Source organism: Camelus dromedarius, chromosome 17 (assembly GCF_036321535.1).
Source record: "Camelus dromedarius isolate mCamDro1 chromosome 17, mCamDro1.pat, whole genome shotgun sequence".
NCBI classification, from domain to species: domain Eukaryota; kingdom Metazoa; phylum Chordata; class Mammalia; order Artiodactyla; family Camelidae; genus Camelus; species Camelus dromedarius.
In genome coordinates this window covers 30776919-30797875 of record NC_087452.1, presented here as the reverse complement: position 1 = coordinate 30797875, position 20957 = coordinate 30776919, and the positions used below count along the sequence as shown (strand labels likewise).

The following is a 20957-nucleotide window of genomic DNA, read 5'->3' as shown; positions in this document are numbered from 1 at the left end:
TTTTGGCTAGTATTTCACACATATCTTAGCCATGAAGCAAAAATGTTACACCATATTAGAAAGATCAGGGCTGGATAATCACTAGTATTCTCCTTGTCTTTATCTGGCAGAGAAACAAAAGCCAATAGCAGTGTATCTCATGGGCACTAGGGGTCCAGAGCAGGGGGTCAGCAAACTTTTTCTGTAAAGAACCAAATAGTAAATGATTACGGCTTTGTAGGCAGTGCCGTTTGGGTTGATATCACTCAGCTTTGGTGTTGTAGTGCAGAAGCAGCAGTAGACAGTACCTATGTGAATGAGCACAGCTGTGTTGCAGTAACATTTTAGTAACAAAAATATGGCCAGTGGACCCAGTGTGGCCTGTGGGCCGTGATTGACCAACCCCTGGTCTAGCGAGAAATAGGAGTTTTGAGTAGTCACTCCCCAGAAGGTAGCTGTGCTTACCTGATGGCCTTTTATACCAACACAATCTCCCCCAGCTGATGATTCATGAGGCAGGACTGGTCTTTGGTCTATCCGGAGAAGATCACCCTAGTGGAGATTTACATTGACTCCCGAGAGAACGCCTTATTTCCCTTCTTCATCCTACTTCAAGAACTGTATATCACACAGACTGCAATGTAGAATGAAAGAATCCTTGATAGCATAAATGAAGTCATGGTGAAGGTGAGGCATTAGCAATCGGCACCTGGGCGATTTTTTGGGCATTTCTAACCAGTTGTGTTTCCACCAGAGGCTGCCAGCCTCTGTTCCCACATGTGACTCTGTGCTTCTCGCTTAAATACGTTCTCTTTCTCACTTGTGTTCACCCACATTGCCTCCCTCCTTTCCTTTTTCTTGCCTCAGCACATAATGCTGCCACTGCTACCATGTGTGCCCCTCTGGCACACAGGAGGACAGAAGTGATGACCTAGATTCAACTTTGGAGAGTTTGCCGCCATCAAGCTCGAGTCCCTAGGTGGTGGCACTCGGTGCTCTGTCAGGGCTTCACAAGTGGTCACAAGAGCAATATGGTATTCATTTAAATCTACATGCACTGATGACTGACAGTGCATCTGGACCCTATGATGCAGTTTCTAGAGACAAATTCATGGTGAGCACAGTCAAATGCTATACCTCAGATTGGAGCTGAGGACAAGGTGAGCCCTGGTTAGTCTCTCCAGCCTCCTGCTGCACCTGCTTTTTAATCTGATCCGTAAGTTGGTTATTCTAGAAAGTCTGATAGGGAGACTCATTTAAAAAGTTAGGCTCTCTTCCTCGGTGCTACCTATGGAGGTGGCAGCCATCTCCTAGTCTTCATCATGGCCGCCCTCAGACCCCTCGTGAAGCCCAAGATTGTCAAAAAGAGGACCAAGAAGTTCATCCGGCACCAGTCAGACCAATATGTCAAAATTAAGCGGAACTGGTGGAAACCCAGAGGCACTGACAACAGAGTGCGCAGGAAGTTCAAGGGCCAGATCCTGATGCCCAGCACCGGCTATGGGAGCAACAAGAAAACAAAGCACATGCTGCCCAGCAGCTTCCGCAAGTTCCTGGTCCGCAATGTCAAGGAGCTCGAAGTGCTGCTGATGTGCAACAAATCTTACTGTGCTGAGATTGCTCACAACGTCTCCTCCAAGAACCGCAAAGCCATTGTGGAAAGAGCAGCCCAGCTGGCCATCAGAGTCACCAATCCCAACGCCCGGCTGCGTAGCGAAGAAAACAAATAGACAGCTCGTGCACATTGTATTTGTGTTAATAAAACCATGAAACTGGAAAAAAAAATTAGAAACACTTTTTAAACATTACTTTAACCTGGGCTATATAACTGAACATTTATTTGCCAATCTTTTGGTGTAGGTATGAAAGGTTGTTTTTTTTTTTTTTTTCAGTATTATGCATCTACTGGTCAGGGTACCATTTTCTTTCTTGTATAAACTACACCTATCAGGTACCTACATTTTCCAGTTGTATTTTATTTAAAAATAGAATAAGAACTTAAAGGTATATGAGAAGAAAGCAGAGAGCAATTCTAAAAGTGTACGGTTTCCCCTTATCCCTTGCTGTTATCTCTCCTACATCCAACCCAACAAGAAAACAGACCTTCAGCAGCATTGCTTACCTAGGACTTCTCAGGGATTCAGCCGAGTTTTTGTGGCAGCAGTGACTCTTTGCCCTCATGTTTCATCATTTCAAACAGCATACGATTAAGTTAGGTAGTTAAAGTAACAAGCCCACCTGGTATAAACTTAGGAGCAAACATAACCAGTTCTTAGTAAGCATACAACTCAAGCATTGAGGACAAAAACTTGTGAACCTTCTAGAAATCAACCTGGGAGCCACATGGGTTCAGTGTGGCATGGGCATTAGTCATTATCTTTTACCCAGAAGGAACAGGAATATTAGTTCATCTGACCAGATGGTTAAAAGCAAATTAATTTAGAGAGCTTCTGCCATATTAGAAAAGAGGTCAAGACCTGAACTTCTACCCTCAATTCCCAGTAAAATAATAACCATTTATTGTGTGCATTCTCTGCACTGGGCATTGCACGTTAGTCCACTAATTCCTTTGACAGCACTTTCACTGATTGGGAAACCAAGGCTTGGGAGGATTAAGTGCTTGTCCACAGCTATATAGCCGGACCAAGCGGGAACTCTGAATCCAGACTGTGTGACTCTAAAATTCCTTGTGCTCCCCAGTTTAAGATGGGTAGTCAGAAGTCATCCAGCTAGCCTGTGGTTTTCCTTATCCTGGCTTGCGGGTCTGGTTGTTTCAAAGTCAGTAGCAAGCTGGTGGGGTGTAGGCCCTGCAGGTTTTCAGAACCCACCTATTTACCTTTTCCTGGCTGTAATGAGGGGTAGACTTATCTCACATCTTTGGCTCTCTCTGTGCTCTCCTTTGAGCTGTGAAAAATTCAAGACTGAGTTTTAACAGTTGAACTATTTGTTCTGGATTTGGATTTTTTTTTTTTAAGTTTGGCATTTGAGCAGAATCACAAGTTGTGGAAGGTGGTAATTTCCAGACATTTGAGGTCTGATTCATCAACACTACTATAATTAAAGGAAAACCTATATTTGTTTGCTCCATTTTATCCTAACTCACTCACTAGGATGTTTTATAAATAATGAACCCAGATATTTGGAAAATAGCATCTATTTAGCTGTTGAAGCTTTCGTGGGATCTTCTGTTCATATGTCTCAAAGTTATCCTGATGACGAGTTTGCCTGAACACTAAATTGGTAGGGAAGTGACTATGGAAAGTGAACTCTACTGGCGTAAAAGGCAGCTTTAAAATACAGAGAATGGAAATTAAACAGCTTGACAGCTCTTTTAGGAGGTCCATTTATGAAGCATAGCGAGCTCAAGTGCAGTGATTTCAGTTGGTCACAGGGTGTTAATGAATTTTGAATTGAGGCAGTTGTGATTAAGCCTGTTGCCTTTTCCAACACTAATCATTATTAAAATGATGATTGATCTTAGTGATTATGAAACCATTAAAAAGGCATCCGCCTATGCCCAAATGAACAGGATGGATGTCGTTTTTGTAGCTGTAGCCAAATGGGACTTCAGTGATTGTGATTACAAGGTGCTTGTTTGTTTAGGCTCTTTCTTGTATTTTCAGAGCCTTCAATACTATTTTTTGTCACAGGCTTCCAACATTGGGGCTGGGGAGTAGTGCTTGGTGTTCCCCCTGGGCCTCAGTGCCTTGGCCTGTAAACTGAAGCAAGTATGGTGACTTCTGAACTTTCCAGAACCCTACCTTTGATTGGTAAGAGGCTGGCAGAGACTCTCCTGTGTACCGTTTACAGCACAGCCACATGGTGACAGCAGCCACTTTACTGAGAGCAAACCATGTGCCAGGCATTTCTGCCATCAGTGTTAACCCTTAATTCCCTGTTGAGGGAATCAGGAAATGGCTTCCCGAGAACCTGAGCGCTTTCCCTCGGGCCCTGCAGCCAGTCTGGCAGAACTGGGATTTGGACGCGTTCTTCACTATCTACAGTCTTGTGCTTTTAAAAAAGATTTTCCTTTCGGGAGATCACTGCACAGTCTGAAGAAAGCTCAGGAAAGACTTCATCTCATTCAGTGAATAAAGACACAAGAACAGTCTTCAAAAGGCCAGCCTCAGACTCTGTAGAGCTCGCCCAGCTCAGAGGGCCAACCACCTTTCCCATAAAGCCTCTGGGGAAGAGGAGCCCCTTCTCTCCTTCATGTCCCTGTGTAATTGTAGATGCCCCTGCTCTGACTGCCCTCTTCTCACCTGAGAGGTGTGTGTGCTGAAAGCAAGCAGCCCAGGCCTGCTGGGGGACACACATGACCCTCCTTGGCCTATAAGCTCCAGGCTTGGGTGGGGACCATGGCCCAGGTCTCAGATGCCCCTGTGCTCCTATCCTGCTTCTCTGACCTGCTGTCATTCCTCCAGGTGGACCAAGGAAGGCGGGCAGGCTGTGAGGTAGAAAGTCAGCTAGGACCTTCCCTCCTTTCAGCGTCCAGGGCCCAGGTGTCTGCTGCTGCTCTTCCTGCCCCCCGGTGCTTAATGTGCTCTAGCTGCTATTTCATTCTGTGGGTTTCAGTTTCTCCATCTACTGGAGGGCAGTGCTGCTGGGTCCCCAGAGTACCTTCTGGATCTGTGACTCAGAGCCTTCCCCACCCTATCCTCCCTCCTGCCTTCAGTGCCACACTGCAGACCTGTGTCTTCTTTCCCATCTTGGTCTCACCCACTCTCCTTTCCTTCCTCTGCGGATGACCCTAGAGACAGCTGACTCCCACTGTGGCCCCACTTCATCTTCTGGGACTGGGAGGGAACTCACTGCCCAACCTTGGCCCCAGCCTCTGTTTCCTTACCTGAAGATTGAGTTCTTCCAGAGAAACAGACTTAGGACATGTACCTCCATCCCTATCACTTCCTGATTTGGCTCTTTTTGAGTTTTGGGGTTGCTTCTTGGGTGTTTGGCTCTGTAGAGTTAGGGATTCTTTAAATACCTTTTAACTTTAAGGTGTTGTGTGTGTGTGTGTGTGTGTGTGTGTGTGTGTGTGTGTGTGTGTGTGTGCCGGGAGAGTATGTGAGGAAGCCTGAGAATAAGAGAGTGGTTATTCATCCCCACGGGTATCCACTGGTAGGGCCAGATTATTGGCTTCTAGAGCTGTTTCTTAACATTAAAAAAAAATTTTTGGCCAACAGTAATAGATACATTTTACATTGTAGCTCCCAAACTATCTAACTATCTATCTATCTATCTATCTATCTATGTCATCTGAAGCATGAGTTTTATGAAAATATACTTACTTTTACTGAATTCTGATATTTGCTGTGCATTCTGATGTTTTTCATGCTATTTTATTTCATTTTCAAAAATTGCTGGATGTAAATCACAAAATTAATTTCATATGTATTCCATTTTAAATGTCTTCTCCATTATAGTATAAACTCTGTGAACACAGGCAAAATTATTTTAATTCCTATAATTGGTGCTCAATTCATATTGTCAGCTGATTCTTCTCTCTAGGCAAATCCTCTGGAGAAATATTTCTAAGTGCTGAGAAACAATTTCATTCAAAAGATGAGGTGACTTTTGTCACTGGTCTGATTTCCTTTCACATTAGCTGCTAGAAATCCCAGTGATATTAATAAAAATGTCCTCATGTTATACATCTTTGTAATGGTCCTATTCCTGTTTCACTTTATTTTCATTTCCTTGTTAATTTATTTTTACTTCTCACCTTATTCATTTGTCCTAAATATTTAGAGTTTCAGCTGATTTTAAAAGATGCTCAATGAGAAAAAACTCACTCAAATCAGACAAATCTCTAATCACACAAATCTTTAAAAGTAGAGACAGAAAGTCCCCCATGATCTTGCTCTCAGAGGTAAGCTTCTTCACTTTCTGGTGTCTGCGCTGCAGACTGGCTTATTAAGAGATCTTGTCAGACATCAAGGGCATCGTATAGTTCATATTACTCCCGTAGTCATGTGCCATGGACATCCTTCCCTGCCCTTACATGTGTTTCTGCCACGTTCTTTTTAAACAGCCATCTAGCATTCCCTTTCTTATCTACTTCACATTTTTATATTCTTGCTGCCTGGAGTTCTTTTTTAGAGCAAGCATTTAGGTATTGAATAAAAATTTACCTTACAAGAAAAAGTAGAGATCATTAACTAGCCCTAGCCTCCTGACCAAATAGAATCCTCCAGTAACTTCTTCTGGAGCCACCGATTTTCTTGGGAATGGAACTGCTTATAGAAAACCCGTGTGGGTCCCGAGCTTGGAGGATGGTGGCAGAGCCCTCCCTCTGGCCTCTGGAAGGTGTTAAGTGGCATTTGAGGGAAAGGTTTGACTGGCAGGACCAGATCAATGCGAGTGATGCTCCCCAGCTTGGAGCGAGTCTGCAGACACTGTGTTCTGCTTAGTCTTTGCCTGGTGTATTGATTTCCACTTCATGGCCACAGTTAAGCGGTGCCTGGTTTTTAAGCCACCCGATGTCTTTTAAATTAACTTAATTTTACTTTCTAATACTAAAACCATGATGAATTAGAGGCATGGAGTTATTAATCTTCTGAGTAAATGTATCACACATTTTGTCTCAATTATAGGTGACACACTTTATTTTTAAACTTTAATTTATGAATTTATTCAGAAAGAAGTTATCTATGTTCCTGTGGTCTCATGACATTCCCTGGAGAAAAGGTGCCCACGAATGAGGGCTGTTCGTCCCAAAGAGTAGCTTTTATGATGGAGAGAAACAACCGGTGAGCTGAATTCCCATGCCCATTCCCAGCTGCCCATTCTGCCCTGGACCACAGACATCTGCTCCGTGGCCTGCACAGTGAGGGGAAGGGGTGACCCGGGGCCTGGGAGCTGGGCCCTGCTTCACCTCCTGAGTGTTCTGCTCTGTGATGAATTGTAGACAGGCTTTACTGCTCAGTCCAAGAGGTGTAGGAGCTGGCGTGGATAGGGAAGCTGCCTCCCTTGGTGTGGAGCCGGTGCTGACCCTGGGGTGATGCCTGCACTGTGGGGGTGCAGACCTGCCACATGGACAGTGAGCTAGGCTATTGTCCTGGTGTTCACGTGGTGAGTTGTTAGCAGGTGCTCTGTGCCAGGCGCTGTGTTGTTCCTGGGGCACCACAGGCCAGGACTGCATGTTACACGGATGCAAAAGTAAAAGGAGCAAGTGTCCATGGGTGTGAGGTCCACGCAGACCCTGGCTCACATGTTTTTGCATGTGTTGCCTCATTCACACTCAAGAACAAACCTGGGCTGTCTCTGCCTTTCTTATTCTTATTTTGAGATGAAGAGGCAGCGGCAAAGAGGGGTGAAGCCCGAGTCCACAAACCCAGTAAGTGGCAGAGCTGGAACCTGACCCAAATCTCTTTGCCTCCTCTGGACAAGGTCAAAGTGCACCCGAACTCATGACTGTGAACATTTTAAAATGGGAGCAGCTCTGCTCCCCAGGTCTCAACACTTGTACAGTCAGCAGCTCCTCCTCCAAGGTGCATCCTCAGGTTGCTCAGTCCAAGTGGCCTGGATGACCCTAGGCTGAGGTCCTGGTGTCACGGAGCTGGGACTCTGTAAAAGCCCAGATGAGGCTGGGCAGGCCTGGGACCAGCAAGGAGGTGGTGGACTTCCCCACCAGGTAGGTGTAGTCAGGCTTTACTGCTGTCTTCAAAGCAGAGGGCATCTTACTGTTCTTTTTTGTTCCTGTTGACTGTGACCCTCATACATGAAAGGAATAATAATCCCTTCTTTGGCTGTCTTACTCCATAGCTTCGAGAATCAGCTGAGAGAAGGGCTTGGAAAGAGTTTCTTTTCCCAAGTGCCGTGTCCGGGTGTGCATGTGGTATGTTTACAGGGATACAAGTAAGCATCTGGGGCATGAGATGAGATTACATTTATAATTCATGTGTGAGAAAATTTAACCACATACAAATGTGGAAGATTTGTCTTTAGCTCTGTTAATGGAGAAATGGAATGACTGCTTTCTTCTCAAATTGAAAATGTTTGATTGTAAACTTACTCAGTTCCTGCCATTGTGAAATGTTTGCTCATTTCTTTCCAGCCACAGAGGACATGTTGGAGCACTTGGCTCATGCCAGGCAAATGAAGCAATGCTAAGAAAAGACTTCTTTTCTAAAATAATGGGGTTTGGCAGTTTGTGCATGACCCGAGCCCCCTAGATCCCAGGGAGGCAGCGAGCAACTTTGATCAGCCCCATGTAGGGCCCATAATCCCACTGCCATTTGCCTTGACCTGAGCTGTCAGAATGGGATGTAAAGGCCTGACATGGTTTAGGAAGGAAGCCTAGCTCTATAACTCTACCTCAGAGAGGCAAATGGATCTGGGCCTGAGTGTGAGACGGTGAGACAAGGTCTCAGCCCAGGTGCTCAGAAGTGCAGCATCAGGCTCTGCCTGCTTCTTTGTTGTGGGTGATGCCGTCATGGTATTTACTGAGGCTGAGCGCTCAGGTCTCTGCTCCATGTGATGAGGGGATCTGCAGAGGTAGATACAATGGATCTTGCCCTCAGGGTACTGACAATCTATGAGTAAAACCTTCCCAGCTGAAACCAGGAGCCCCTGAAAAAAGGGCAGCTCCTTGCCTCTCTGCTCTCTTTCATGACCTCGTACATCCTTGGTGCTCATACATGTGTTACGATTTACTCTCATGATTAAATGCATGTGGTACAACTTTTAATTCTGGGGTGGCAAACAGTTTTGACTCACGTGCCTACTCCAGTCTGGGGGTGATGCCCAATTGGGTACTTTGTGGAACTGCATTAGGATGCAGTGGGAGGAGTGCCTGCGCGAGACTGAGTGAAGTCTGCTGCAGGGGTGCCTGGGGAGCAGAGGCAGTAGGCACATGATGATCATTTGTGTTTCCCATAAGTGCACAGGCTTGCAAAAGGAGGGGCGGAACAGTGCTCAGAGGAAGTGAAACTCCCTACTCTTCCCTGAAAGGGTGGAACAGGATTAGATAAACAGAAGGAAGTACTGTCAGTCATGGAGGAGAGCAATGACAAAGACTGGAGGTTCCAATGAGTATGACACACATTCAGGGTGTCCTGGGAGCTGACGGACTGGAGCAGAGGGAGTCGTGAAGGAGGAAAGGGAATGGGGCAGCCTGGAGGCCCTGTTCCCATTGGAGTAACATATCAGTTGGTTGGTGGTAGGTAGAGCATGGACAGATTGTGTAGAGGTCCTTGGGGATGCCAGATGGAGGAATTTAGACGTGATACAGCCTTTTCAAGCTTTCCCAAATGCTCCAGACACAATTAGTTGCTCCATTCCACATCTCCCCACAGGGGATTCCCTGCTTTGGCTTTGATTATCGTCTGCTATGTCTGGAAATGTTTGTGTGTATGTCTGCTGTCCTCCTTCAGGACACAGACAGTGTCTTAGCCATCTTTGAATCTCCAGTGCTTAGGACCACACATGGCATGGAATAGATACTTGATGAATGTGGTTGGACGAAATTGAAATAGGGTGCCTTGACTGCCAAGCAAGGTAGGGTGGAGGCAGGCGGTGCCTTTGTGGTCAAGCTGGGTGAGGAAGTATATGGCTGCTAACTATAGGATATACTGACTACCAAGGGAAATCCGTCTGTGTCCCAGGGTGGGTGGGATGGGAAGCAGGGCAAGTCTGAGGCATCAGGTTTATAGGAATGTATAGAGTCCAGGAGACCAGCTGGAAGTGAAGACAGCAACAGAGAATGAATGAGATGGAAGGAGGAAATTTGGAAAACTGAGCCTAGATGAATTCCCAGAGGCAATAACTTGCAGGGCTCATGGGTCCTATACATAGAGAACCATCCCAGAGCCCAGAGTCAAAGGGAATCATCCAAGGAATTGAATCTATTGAGAAGTGAAGATTTCATATCTATTGAGATTCTCATAGATACTTCAACTTTCAGAGAAGCAGAGTGATCCTGTAGGCCCTGGGTATTTAGCTAGGGCTCTTTGGTTTGCAGTGCACCAAAACCCCAACCCAAACTGACTCAGTTTATTAGCTGTTATAACTGAAAAGCCTAAGGTTGGGGGAGAGTTTTGGCTTCAAGTTCAGCTTGATCCAGGGGCTCATACAGTGGCATGAGAACCAGGTGCTTGCCTCTGTCTGAGCGTCTCTCTCTGTTTGACTCTCTCCTCATTCTTTGGTTTGGCTTCCCTTGATGTTGACACTTCATCTTCATGTTCCCCTAGTAACTCTAGGCTTATAGCCTCTGAAAGCTGAGTCCAGCAGCCAATGACAGAACTTCTGGCCTAGTGGCTACAGTGAAAATCCAGGATTAGCTCTGATTAGACCTGGTTGATGGGCACTGGGTCACAGGCCTATTCCTGAACCAGTAACCTGGGTCACATGCCACCCCTGTACTTGAAAGTAGGAAAGGAGCAGTTCTCAGAGGAAAGTCAGGGTGCTGTTACTCTGCGAGTTTTGCTGGATGACAAGAACCATAATGAGCCATCCTGTGCAGCTGCTTGCTTTAGTCAGGGCAACAAAGCAGCAGTTGCCTCTGCTCTGCCAATGAGTAAGGAGGCCACATCCAGAGAGAAGGCCCTGTCAGCTTCCTCCACCCTCTTCCTACAGACCAGATGTCTTTAAAGTTGGTCTCCATGGAGCAGTCAGCCAGGTCACCTGCTAGTCTCCTCCGTTTGTCATGTCAGGTACATTCTAGACAGCATCCTGGGCAGTGGCCCAGCCCGAGTGGTCATGGGATCATTGTGCTGGCATTGGTCCTGTGAAGTGTCTGTCCCATCTTCTGATCCCCACATCAGGACTCCACTTCCAGGGCCCAAGAGTGTGGCCTCACCCCATCCTGTCCTATCCTGGGCGGACTCTGATGATATGTGTCTGACAGTTCATGGAGCTCTTCCCTGCTTTCGCATAATCTGATTTTTATTGTAACCTGGGTGGACCAGGGTGAGTATCCCAGTTTTATAGATGAGGAAACTGAGAAGCAGAGGGTAAGAGACTCAGCCAGTGGCAGCTGCAGGGACTACAAATGGACTCACATGTCCTCTAGAATCATACTTTTAAACCAAAGGTGAAGAAGAGGGAAGGCACGCTGACTATTCCAGCCAGTTTCTTCATGTAAACATGGCATTCAGCTACCCATTGGTGGCCCTCTAGGTACTTCATTCATATGTGCAGAGGAGAGCATCACTTCTCTGGGAGCGACCTCCACAACCTGGTCACCTGATGAGGCGGCAGCTGCTCTTAGGTCTTGCTGCTGCTGGTTGGCTGTCCTCCCTGGGGTCCCGGGGCCCTCACAGGATCTCCCTCTGAAGCCTGAGTCTGGACCTTGCTCCTCAGGTCATGGAGAATTGTCGTGTAACAGCTGGGAGACATCTGATTCAGGCTGCTTGTTTTACAGGCAAGAACCTTACCTCACACCCGTGCTCCTGCCGCTCTGGGCCTCTCGACACCCTTGACAGAATTGCCTTTGTGGGTCTTCCTCCCTCCAGCTGGAGGTGGGGAGCCTGTGGGTGCAGAGATGAGCTGTGAGCCTCTTCCTGGATGTGCAGTTGTGGGTGTTTTCCTCAGACTGGGCCTGTAGAATCATTTTGGGTGGGATGTTCATGTCCCCACACACTCACGTGTTCAAACCTCAACCCCAGTGGGACGATGTTTGGAAGTGAGGCCTTTGATCTCTCTCTCTTCCTGTGTATACCCACCAAGGAAAGGCTAGATGAGGACATCATGAGAGGTCAACCATTGGGAAGCCATGGAGAGGGCTCTCACTGGATACCAGATCTTGGCACCTCAATCTTGGATTTCCCAGCCTCCAGACTGTGAGAAATGAGCCTCAGTTGTTTAAGCCACCCAGTCTATGGTATTTTGTTAAGGCAGCCTGAGCTAAGACAGTTATGAAAGTTCTAAGCGGGAAAGGCCATTGAATAATGTTTGGTCAAAACCTCTCATTTTGTCCATTTATTTATTCATTTGTAAATACCGAATATTTTTGTGACAGGCTTGAGAATTCAGTGATGCATGAAATAGAAATGGTCTCCGATTTTATAAGAAATTATCATTTATTGGGAGAGACAAATATCAAAGAGAGTTTTTTTCAATTTAGATTTTCCATTGTGAGTAGGGCTGTGCAGGAATGCAGTGAGCTTTGGCAGCATTTACCAGCGGGCCCGAATTTTGTCTGGGAAGTCAGCAAACGTCTCTCTGAGCAAGTGTCATTTAAGCTGAGCCTTGAAGGACAAGTAGAACTTAGCCTGGTGGAAAGGCAGGATTGGGGTGGGGGGGCATTTTACAGAGAGGGGACAGGGTGTAGCCTGAGCCAGTCAGCAGCTGAACTGGGGCTAGCGGAGAACAGATAGAGCTCCAGGCCCTGCATTCTCTCCACACCCCGTGCAGGGCTCGTGGTAGCCCCGTGTCAGACTTGTGTGCTTACAGAAGAGGGGAGCTGATGTACATATGTTGGGGTGGGCACACCAGGTGGGTGAGGCAAGGTGGGCAGAGACATGGGGGAGGGGAGGTGACTTGGGAAAACAGTGGGAGGGAGCAGATCAGCCCCTGACTTGGAGTGGAGGCTCCTACAGAAGAGGAGTGAGCAAGTTGGAAGGCACAGGTGGATGGAAGGATGAGAACATTCGGTTGGGATCGAAAGGGAAGGGCCTGTGAGACACTGGGATCAGCTGTCGTCTCAACAGTCTGAACATTTATTCCAGGCTTGTTCTAGGAAGGGTTTATGGTAACTTAGAAAGATTCCTACTCTGATTAGTTTGCTTTTGGGTACATAGGCTAGAATCCCAAATTCTCATGTTTTTATACCCCTCATTAGGTCTGGCTTTGCTGCTTAATTCCTTCGCTTTTTTCCTTCTCTACCTCCTGTCAGGACCCGTGAGCACTTTATGTGTGCCCAGTATGGTCTAGATGCTGGGGTTACAGAGACAGTAAGAGATAATCCCTGCCAATGGGGAGCCCCAGGACACAGAAGGGATATGTGTGTGGAGGGGAGACTATCTTCTTCTGCCGGGGTGTAAGCCAGGAGACCACTGCGAAGACTTGGGGCCTGTGGGTGGATGAGTGAAGCAAAGAGATGAATGTTACCAGGCTCATCAGCCTCTGTTGATCTTTTGACAACAGGTTAGGTAGGGATCAGGCTTTCTGAGGAGGACCCAGGTGCTCAGGGATGAATGGGTGGATGATGGATGGCTGGATGTTCACAGCACTAGTCAAGGCTCCTTGAAAAAAGGACAGCTGACGACCAAGTACAGTTAAGGATCCTGGTGTCTCCTACTCCCTGCTAGTTGACAGTTGCTGACAATAGGTTCTGTGTAGGGTTAACTGGTTTAGAGACTGCTGGTTAAGAGTTTCTCCTGTTCGGTGAAATTTCACTGTTTAAAGAAGATAAATGAGGTTTCATAGTTAGATTTGGAGCTTTTATTTCTCTGGTGGCTTGAGTCTCAGAGGGGACTTTAATCCACGGGTAGGGTGGTCTCTGGTAAAGAATTTGTGGTTTCTTAAAAGATGATTTGCCTGGCCCTGCCCATGCAGGCCTCCCTGTCGGTGAGGAGAATCCCCGCTGGTGGCTGGGTGAGTGCTGCGGCACATGGCTGTACCTGGCAAGTGCAGGGAGGCTGGGGTGCAGGAATCATTTATTCTTTTTGTTTAGCCTTGGGGCAGACTTGTAAGGTGCAGCCTCTACTGCGAGGGCACCTCATTTCGGGTTCAGTTCCAGAGGGTTCTTGCTTGCCTTTCGCCAGCCTGCTCATTCCTTCATCCTTACCCTTGTTTCTTCTGCGTGCTCCCCTGCATCCCAGCCACAGACTCCGTGCCTTCCCTGTGCAATGTCTCATCCATCCTTCAGCCACTTACATATTCCCAGCTCGCCCCGTGAGGAGCCTGACTTTCTTGGCGGCTTCCATTTCAAATGACTGACTCAACATTCTTTTCTCAAATGAACAATCCTCTTGTGAAGTAATTACCCCTGCTTGCCATGACTGTTGTTTTGCAAGGTTTTTTTGAACACTGCATTGGCTTAATGTGGAGGTGTATTTGTTTTACAGGAGTCCTTTTAAACGACAGGGTTGGGAACCAGGATGACACTGGCTTCTAGGCAGACGGGTCTGACGTGCTCTCCAGGCTATGTTGGCATTATGATCAAGACTCTGTAATAAAGAATCACATTAAAACAAGGTTATATTTCTTATAATCAGTTCCATCAAGTAATGGATTGAGGATTTTGGAAAGAGAAACCAAAGTCTTCAAAAAGGAAAGAGAGGAGAATGAGAGAAGGGGATAAAAGAACCCTAAACAACTTAGTTACACAAATGGCTTTTGTATTACTGCGACAAAATTGCTTAGAAATATAAGCTAAAGAGGGCAAACAAGCTGGGTTTGGTAGGTGTACTCTCTGTTCCCTGTCTTGTTTTTCTGCTCTAAAGTATAGTGCTGTGTTGATGTAGGGATGTAACTGCTATGAATATTGATGGCAGCAAAAGCTTTTTTTTTTTCTTTCTCCTGCCTGGCCCAGTAAATAAAGCACAAAGGATAAAAAGGGAAGAGAAATTGTAAAATCAGTGTGCTGTTTCCAGCTTATCTTGTTCCCTGAGAACTCTAACTCTTGAAAACATACTGACAACCTACCTGTAGTGGTCAGGGTCTAATTTGGGTGTAGCAGGTTGGTATTTTCAGGGATTTTTGCTTCTGAAAAAATCTCAAAGTTAGCATTCAGCGTTAGTGTCGCTGCTTCATTCAAGTCTCCCTGGATCTCTCCTCTGTAGCCGGCAGCAAAGTCACTTGCTGTTGCTGAGAGCATCCACAGTGGTGTGGGTGCACCTCTGGTGGAAGCCTGCCACTCAGGGCTGTGGCAGTGAGTGGGAAGACGAGCCCTTGCTCTCATGAGGCACACAATGGACTCCAGAGTAAACAGAGGAGTCCTGGGATGTGTGTGTGGGGCACAAGCGGGCATGTGTGCTGCTGCTCTGGGAGATTTCAGCCACTCATACTGGCCTGGCTGTGTGGAGGGAGTGGGTTAAGTGGTCCAAGAAGGTCTTCACACCCTGCTAAAGGGTGTAGGGTGCATGGAATGAGCCAGGCTGAGAACAGGACCTGTGGGGAGATCTGGAGGAAGCATGGATGTGGAGGCTGGGGATGAGCTAGGCTTTTAAAATTGAAAACACATTGACTCTGGCTAACTTACACCACAAAGGAATTTATTAGACCGCTAGGATGGTGTTCAGAGCATCAAGGGATGCTCCGAGGGCAGGTTAGGAACGACCTGGGGACTTGGGGGTAAAGAACTGATGGAACTGGCTTTTCAGCATGACCACTGGGGAATCAAGGTTGAAGATAAAGGCTGGGGTACAGCTGAGTTTGGATGATTCCCCTACTGGTAAAGAGAAAGAATGCTGTTGCAAGACATGGGGAAGTCACATCTAGGACTGGGTCTCACCTGCGACAGAGGGGTAGCCCAGCATGGCTTAGGTGAAATAGTGGTCACATATAACAAAGCAAGTCCTTGCAGGGGAGAAGTGGTTTAACCCTTTGGCCCTGTCAGAGGGCTCAAGATGCAGAACTGCTCTTTGTCAGTTACGTCTCCTAGAAGGTTCTCTGAGCGCACATTAGAAACCCCCACCTCCCCCACCAGACTAAACTTTTCGAGGATGGGGACCATAATGGAGACATTTTTCTAATCCTGGCTTCTGGTATGGAGCACATCACACAGAAGAGATGCTAAGTATTTCCAGAAACAAATTGATTTGCCCCCTTGCACTAGGCATCTTGATAAGTGAATTCTGTGAATTCCATTTTCCTAAGGCATTGGTGACTTTCCCTGTGTCCTACAGAGGAAAGTTTATATTAGAGGACTTTATGGCCCATATGCAAGAGTTTTAATTACCGATGATTTTTCATTTACTTATTATTTACATAGCTTTTTTGCTAGCCAATGCCTCTTGTAAAATTAATCACACACATCCTAGTTAGTCCATATTTCTTTTGAAACCAAAGTTGTATGAAGAAACCTTTATAAAAGAGACAAGAGCCAACATTTTTAGACTTGCTGACAGATGCATTTTCTACAGCTCATGGAATGTCATGAGCTGGAACTGGAAAGGTTCGAAGAGCCCTCCAGCCCAAGGGTGGCATCTGGAAGGTCTTTGGCAGTCCAGCGGGGATAGCTGCTGGGTCTGTGAGAAGTGGATTCAGAGGCTGAGTCCAGGCTCCCTGGAAACATGTGTGGTGACCCAGCTTCCCTGTCAGCCAGGAGAGGCGGCAAGCCAGTGAGGAGGCCATGGGTTTGCCATCCAGATTCCCTTCCCTGACTGCGCTGGTGAGGAAACTTAGGTCCAGAGAGGAAGAGGGACTTGCTGAGGTCACCTTGTTGTTCAGTGGCACAGCCAACCCTGTCTTAGAAGTCAGACGGAAGCCCAAGAAGAATACAGGGTCAAGCGGATGCATCTTCCTTTCTTCCAAAGGACGTTCAATTCAAAGCCCTGTGGGAATCTCTGTTGTCCCCTTGTGCTTTTCTGGGCCTGATTTGGCAATCTTAGGAGGAGAACATGCTGCATTTGGCAAATGTATGCAAATAACAAGCATGCCATTATGTCCTAGGCAGAGTCACTGCACACACATCAGGGCAGGTGGCAAAATGCAGTCATGCAGCCTGGGATGAAAAGCATATTACACTCCGTTGCATATGAGAAATTCAGTGTTAGAATTAAAATGCTTTCCTGGTCCAGATACAGTTTTTATAGTTCCATTTCTCTTAATGAAGCTTTGTTTGGAGAAAAATGCTCTGAGATACTGATTCTAATCCCTATTTCTTTTTCTTCCTCTTCCCCACCCGTCCCCCCATTTTTTGTTTTATTTCTTTGTTTCTCTTTGCAGGAAAAAGTAGAATATGCCTTCCTGATTATTTTTACAGTCGAGACATTTTTGAAGATTATAGCGTATGGATTATTGCTACATCCTAATGCTTATGTTAGGAATGGATGGAATTTACTGGATTTTGTTATAGTAATAGTAGGGTAAGTCCCTTTCATTTGGGGAAATGTTTGGAAAATGGGAGGTGGGAGTAACAGAAAACAGTCTTCTAAGGAAACAGTGTTGCTCCTTTATGAGTGATTGCAGCCAGAACCTGTCATGAATTCTTTGAAGCCTGGTGATGCTGTTGTCAGTCTCTGGGCAGAGACTGACTTGAAATTCTCTCATTGTTACTCCCTCTTTCAGTAACGTGTTCTGGAAGAAAGTTTAAGCTCAGCTCGTGATGTGAGAGGGTTCATCTTACTACACCCTGGGTCTCCACATATAGGCCAGCCCCGCTGGTGATTTGAGTCAAATGGGTAGAGTTCTTCTACTTAGCACCTTGTTAAGTTAAAAAAAAAAAAAACCAACAGTGAAAAAGTAATAAATCCTTCATAGGAGTGAGGTACTCTGCCATTTAACATCCCTTGAGCAAAGCCATTAATTTTTTATGCTGACTTGGGGGAAAAGCTTTGGGACGCCAGTATCCCATTTTAAATAACAAAACAAGTGTTTGAAAAATGTCAGATATCCGGCATGAAATGAAATAAGCCAGAAAATGCAGAGAAGCAGGCATGTTCCCGGAATCCTGTCACGGGAAGAAGACACCAACAGTTTCAGTTAAAGGAAAATATTAAAATAAAAAAGTGGCCTGTGTTATTCTGGTCCTTCAACACCTGGATGTGTTGCCAGCAGGAGAAAAATGAATCATTGTCAGAGAAATACTGTGTCTTTGGACCAAATACTCGCATAGGAAAATAAAATCTAGCCCTTTGCTGAGTCTTAGTTACCCAGCTATAAAATGGGTTGCTCCTAAAATTATATTTGCTCCTATAGAGAGAGATTGTTAAATGGCCTTTGTGTTTTTGTCTCCATGACTTCATTCAAATGCCTTTTGCAGTGGAGCAAGGTGATTATTCTTTTGGATTATTCTTTATCATGAATCCTTTGACTTTTCATGAGAGACTAGTACTGATGGATATTGAGAGAGTGGGATAAATTTTGAGCCTGTCTTTTCAAATTTAAGAAGTTAAAGTGGGATCCAAAGTGGTGGCCCAGCAGGATGATTAGACTTCTGGAGAAAATGTTAATGTTAACTTTTGCAAAAAACACCATAGTAAATTGGAGTCTGAGGCATTGCTGCAAAGGTAGTGCTAAAAGCAACAGGTAGTAGTTATATATGTGCCATGCCTTCCTATATTTGATGAACTCTAAGAAGGAATGGCAGACAGGAGCCTTGCAGGTCTGTTGGTTCTGGAATAATCTTGCTGGGCATCTTCTGACTGGACTTTCTGTTTAGCTAGAAGATGGAGATGCTTAGCTCCATTTCTTGTGTTCCTACCCTACAATCACCTCAGCTTTCTGGCTGGAGGCATTTTTCAGATTGTCACACAGCCCAAAGACAGGGAACTCAGCAGAGTGTGGTGTTCTCATTGAGTTGAAGAGATAGAGTTCAGGAAGGCTGAGGTGGCTAAAATTTAAGAGGCATATATGAGAGTGGGGAGGGAGCTATTCAGAGAAACAGCTCCATAAATATGCCCTGGGGTCCTCTTGAGTTTTGGCTGAAGACTTAGCTACACTTACATGGGGTAAGGCCAGGCAAAGAATACTACTGGGGAGGAAAGGAAAGCTGGGGGTTGGAGGGGGGACTACAGCTGAGTAATAGCTAGAGATCACGTAGGTCTAGGAGTTGTTTAAGTTGAGACCAGCCAGACTGGAAAGCCCTCACTGAATACCCTGGACTGTCAGTAGAGATCCCAGAAGGGCCATTAGTAGCAGGGCTAAACTAACTTTAGAGCAGAGGTTGGCAAACTATGATCAATGGGCCAAATTCAGCCTGATACCAATTTTTGTAAATATTATTGTCACAAGCCATGTGCATTTGTTTACATAGTTGAATATTTTAGGTCCACAAAGCCTAAAATATTTACTGTCTGGCCCCTTATGAAACAATTTTGCCAACTCCTGCTCTAGAGTGAAAAACAACTGAAGCCCTTGCTGCTAATGTTTGAAAAGAAGCCTGAAAAGGATCAAGCTGACGTGCAAGGAACTTAAGTGCTTAACAGAACAAAACTCAACACTTTTTAAAGGAAGACAACAAAATCCAGATACTTAAAGTGTTTAGCATCTGGTCAGATATTACTAGGCATATGAAGAAATATGACCCATGACCAGCATGAAATTCCATCAGTAGAAAAAGACCTAGAAATGACAGAGACGATGAAATTAGTAGAGTATTACTTTATAAGACTTTTAAAACAGCTATTATAAATATGTTTATGGATTTAAAGTAATACATGACTACAGTGAGAAAAGATGGGACAATGTAAAAAAGACAAATAGGACTTCAAGATCTGGAAAGTATATCTGAGATGAAAAATTCCTGGGTTGGCTTAACAGCAGATTAAATACAGTAGAAGAAAATAATCAAAGAATTTGAAGACATACTAGTAACTCAAAGAATAATGATGGAGACTGAACGAACACCATCTTAGTTACCTGTGGGACAGTATCAAGTAATCTAACATACATATGTTTGGAGTCCCAGAAAAGAGGGGAGATGGAGGGGAGACAAAAAATTTTTGAAGAAATGAGTCCAAATTTTCTAAATGTGATGAAAAATACAAACATAAATCCAAGAAGCTCAACAAAGCTCAAGCAAAATAAACATGAAGAAAGCTACATCAAGGCACATCATGTTCATAATCAAATTGCTCAAAACCAGAGATAAAGGGAAAGTCTTAAAAGTGGAGAAAAAGACATTGTAGACTTTTGTCAGCAGCTGTGCAAGCCAGAAGACAATAGAGAGATGTCTTTAAAGTGCTAGGGGGAAGTATCAGTCTATAATTCTTATTTGATGAAGATATCTTTAAAAACTGAAGTAAAAAAAAAAATTTCAGATAAACCACAGCTGAGGAATCACCACTACTAGACCTGCACCTTAACAAAGGAATTTCTTCACATTGAAGGGAAATAACAACAGATAGAAATAAGAATCTATACAAAAGAAATGAAGAATACCAGAAAGCATAAATTCATATGTAAATATAAAAGCATTTTTCTCATTTTAAAGTATTTTTGAAAGTAATTCATTACTTAAAGCAAAAATAATAACAGTGTATTGTGGGGTTTATAGCATCTCTAAAAGTAAAATATATGACAACATTAGCACAAAGGACAGAAACAGGGAAATAGGTATATACTATAGAAAACTGCTTGTGTATTTGGTGGAGTTATTATTTGAAGGAAGACTGGTAAGTTAAAGTTGTAAGCCCTAGAGCACAGGCCAGCAAACTTCAGCCCATAGACCAAAAATGGTTTACTGCCTCCCCCAATCACTGACACCACATTGACAAAGTATTTTGCTGTCTGCTTTAGGAGATTAAGTTTTATTGGAAGACAGTCACACTCACACATGTTTATGGCTATTTGGTGTTAGGATGGCAAAGTTGAGTAGTTGTGACAAAGACCCTATGACCTGCAAATCCTAAAATAGTTGCTAGCTGGCGCTCTACAGAAAACTTCTGCTGACACTTGCCCTAGAGAAGTCACTGGAAAAATAAAGAGGTATAGTTAATGAGTCTGTATTGGAGATGAAATGGAATTTTTAAAAAGCTCAATTAATTTAAAAAAAATGGAAGAAAAAAATGACAATGGACAGGGCAAATAGGAAACAAATACACGAAGCACACACTGATAGAACTGAAAGAGGGGATAGACAAATCGTCAGTTGTAGCTGTATATTTTAATACTCCTCTTTTGAGGAGTGTTGCTAGACCATCTAGACAGAAAATCATTAAGGATATGGGGAGAGTTGAACAGTACTATCTACCAACTTGACTTAATTGACTTTTTTTGAACACCATACCCAACAAGAGCAGAATAGACATTGTTTTCACATGCACGTTGAACATTCACCACAAGACATATTCTGGGCCATAAAACAAGTCTCAGTGAATTTAATAAGATAAAAATCATAAAATTATGTGTTTTGAATGAATTTAGCAATT

The 20957-nt window shown here is 44.8% G+C and overlaps 2 protein-coding genes across 5 annotated transcripts in view; both read left to right on the top strand.

The window, feature by feature from the left end:
- CACNA1D (calcium voltage-gated channel subunit alpha1 D) overlaps positions 1–20957 on the top strand; it is a 296376-nt gene that overhangs the window by 130400 nt on the left and 145019 nt on the right. For all 4 annotated transcript variants that reach the window (XM_064496422.1, XM_064496423.1, XM_031470549.2 and 1 more), the window contains exon 4: positions 16813–16952. In XM_064496422.1, the coding sequence (XP_064352492.1) occupies positions 16813–16952 (140 nt within the window). The remainder of the gene's footprint in view (positions 1–16812; positions 16953–20957) is intronic.
- LOC105093182 (large ribosomal subunit protein eL32-like) lies at positions 1249–1724 on the top strand. Its single transcript, XM_064496126.1, has one exon. The coding sequence runs from the start codon at positions 1302–1304 to the stop codon at positions 1707–1709; it is 408 nt and encodes a 135-aa protein (XP_064352196.1). The 5' UTR covers positions 1249–1301; the 3' UTR covers positions 1710–1724.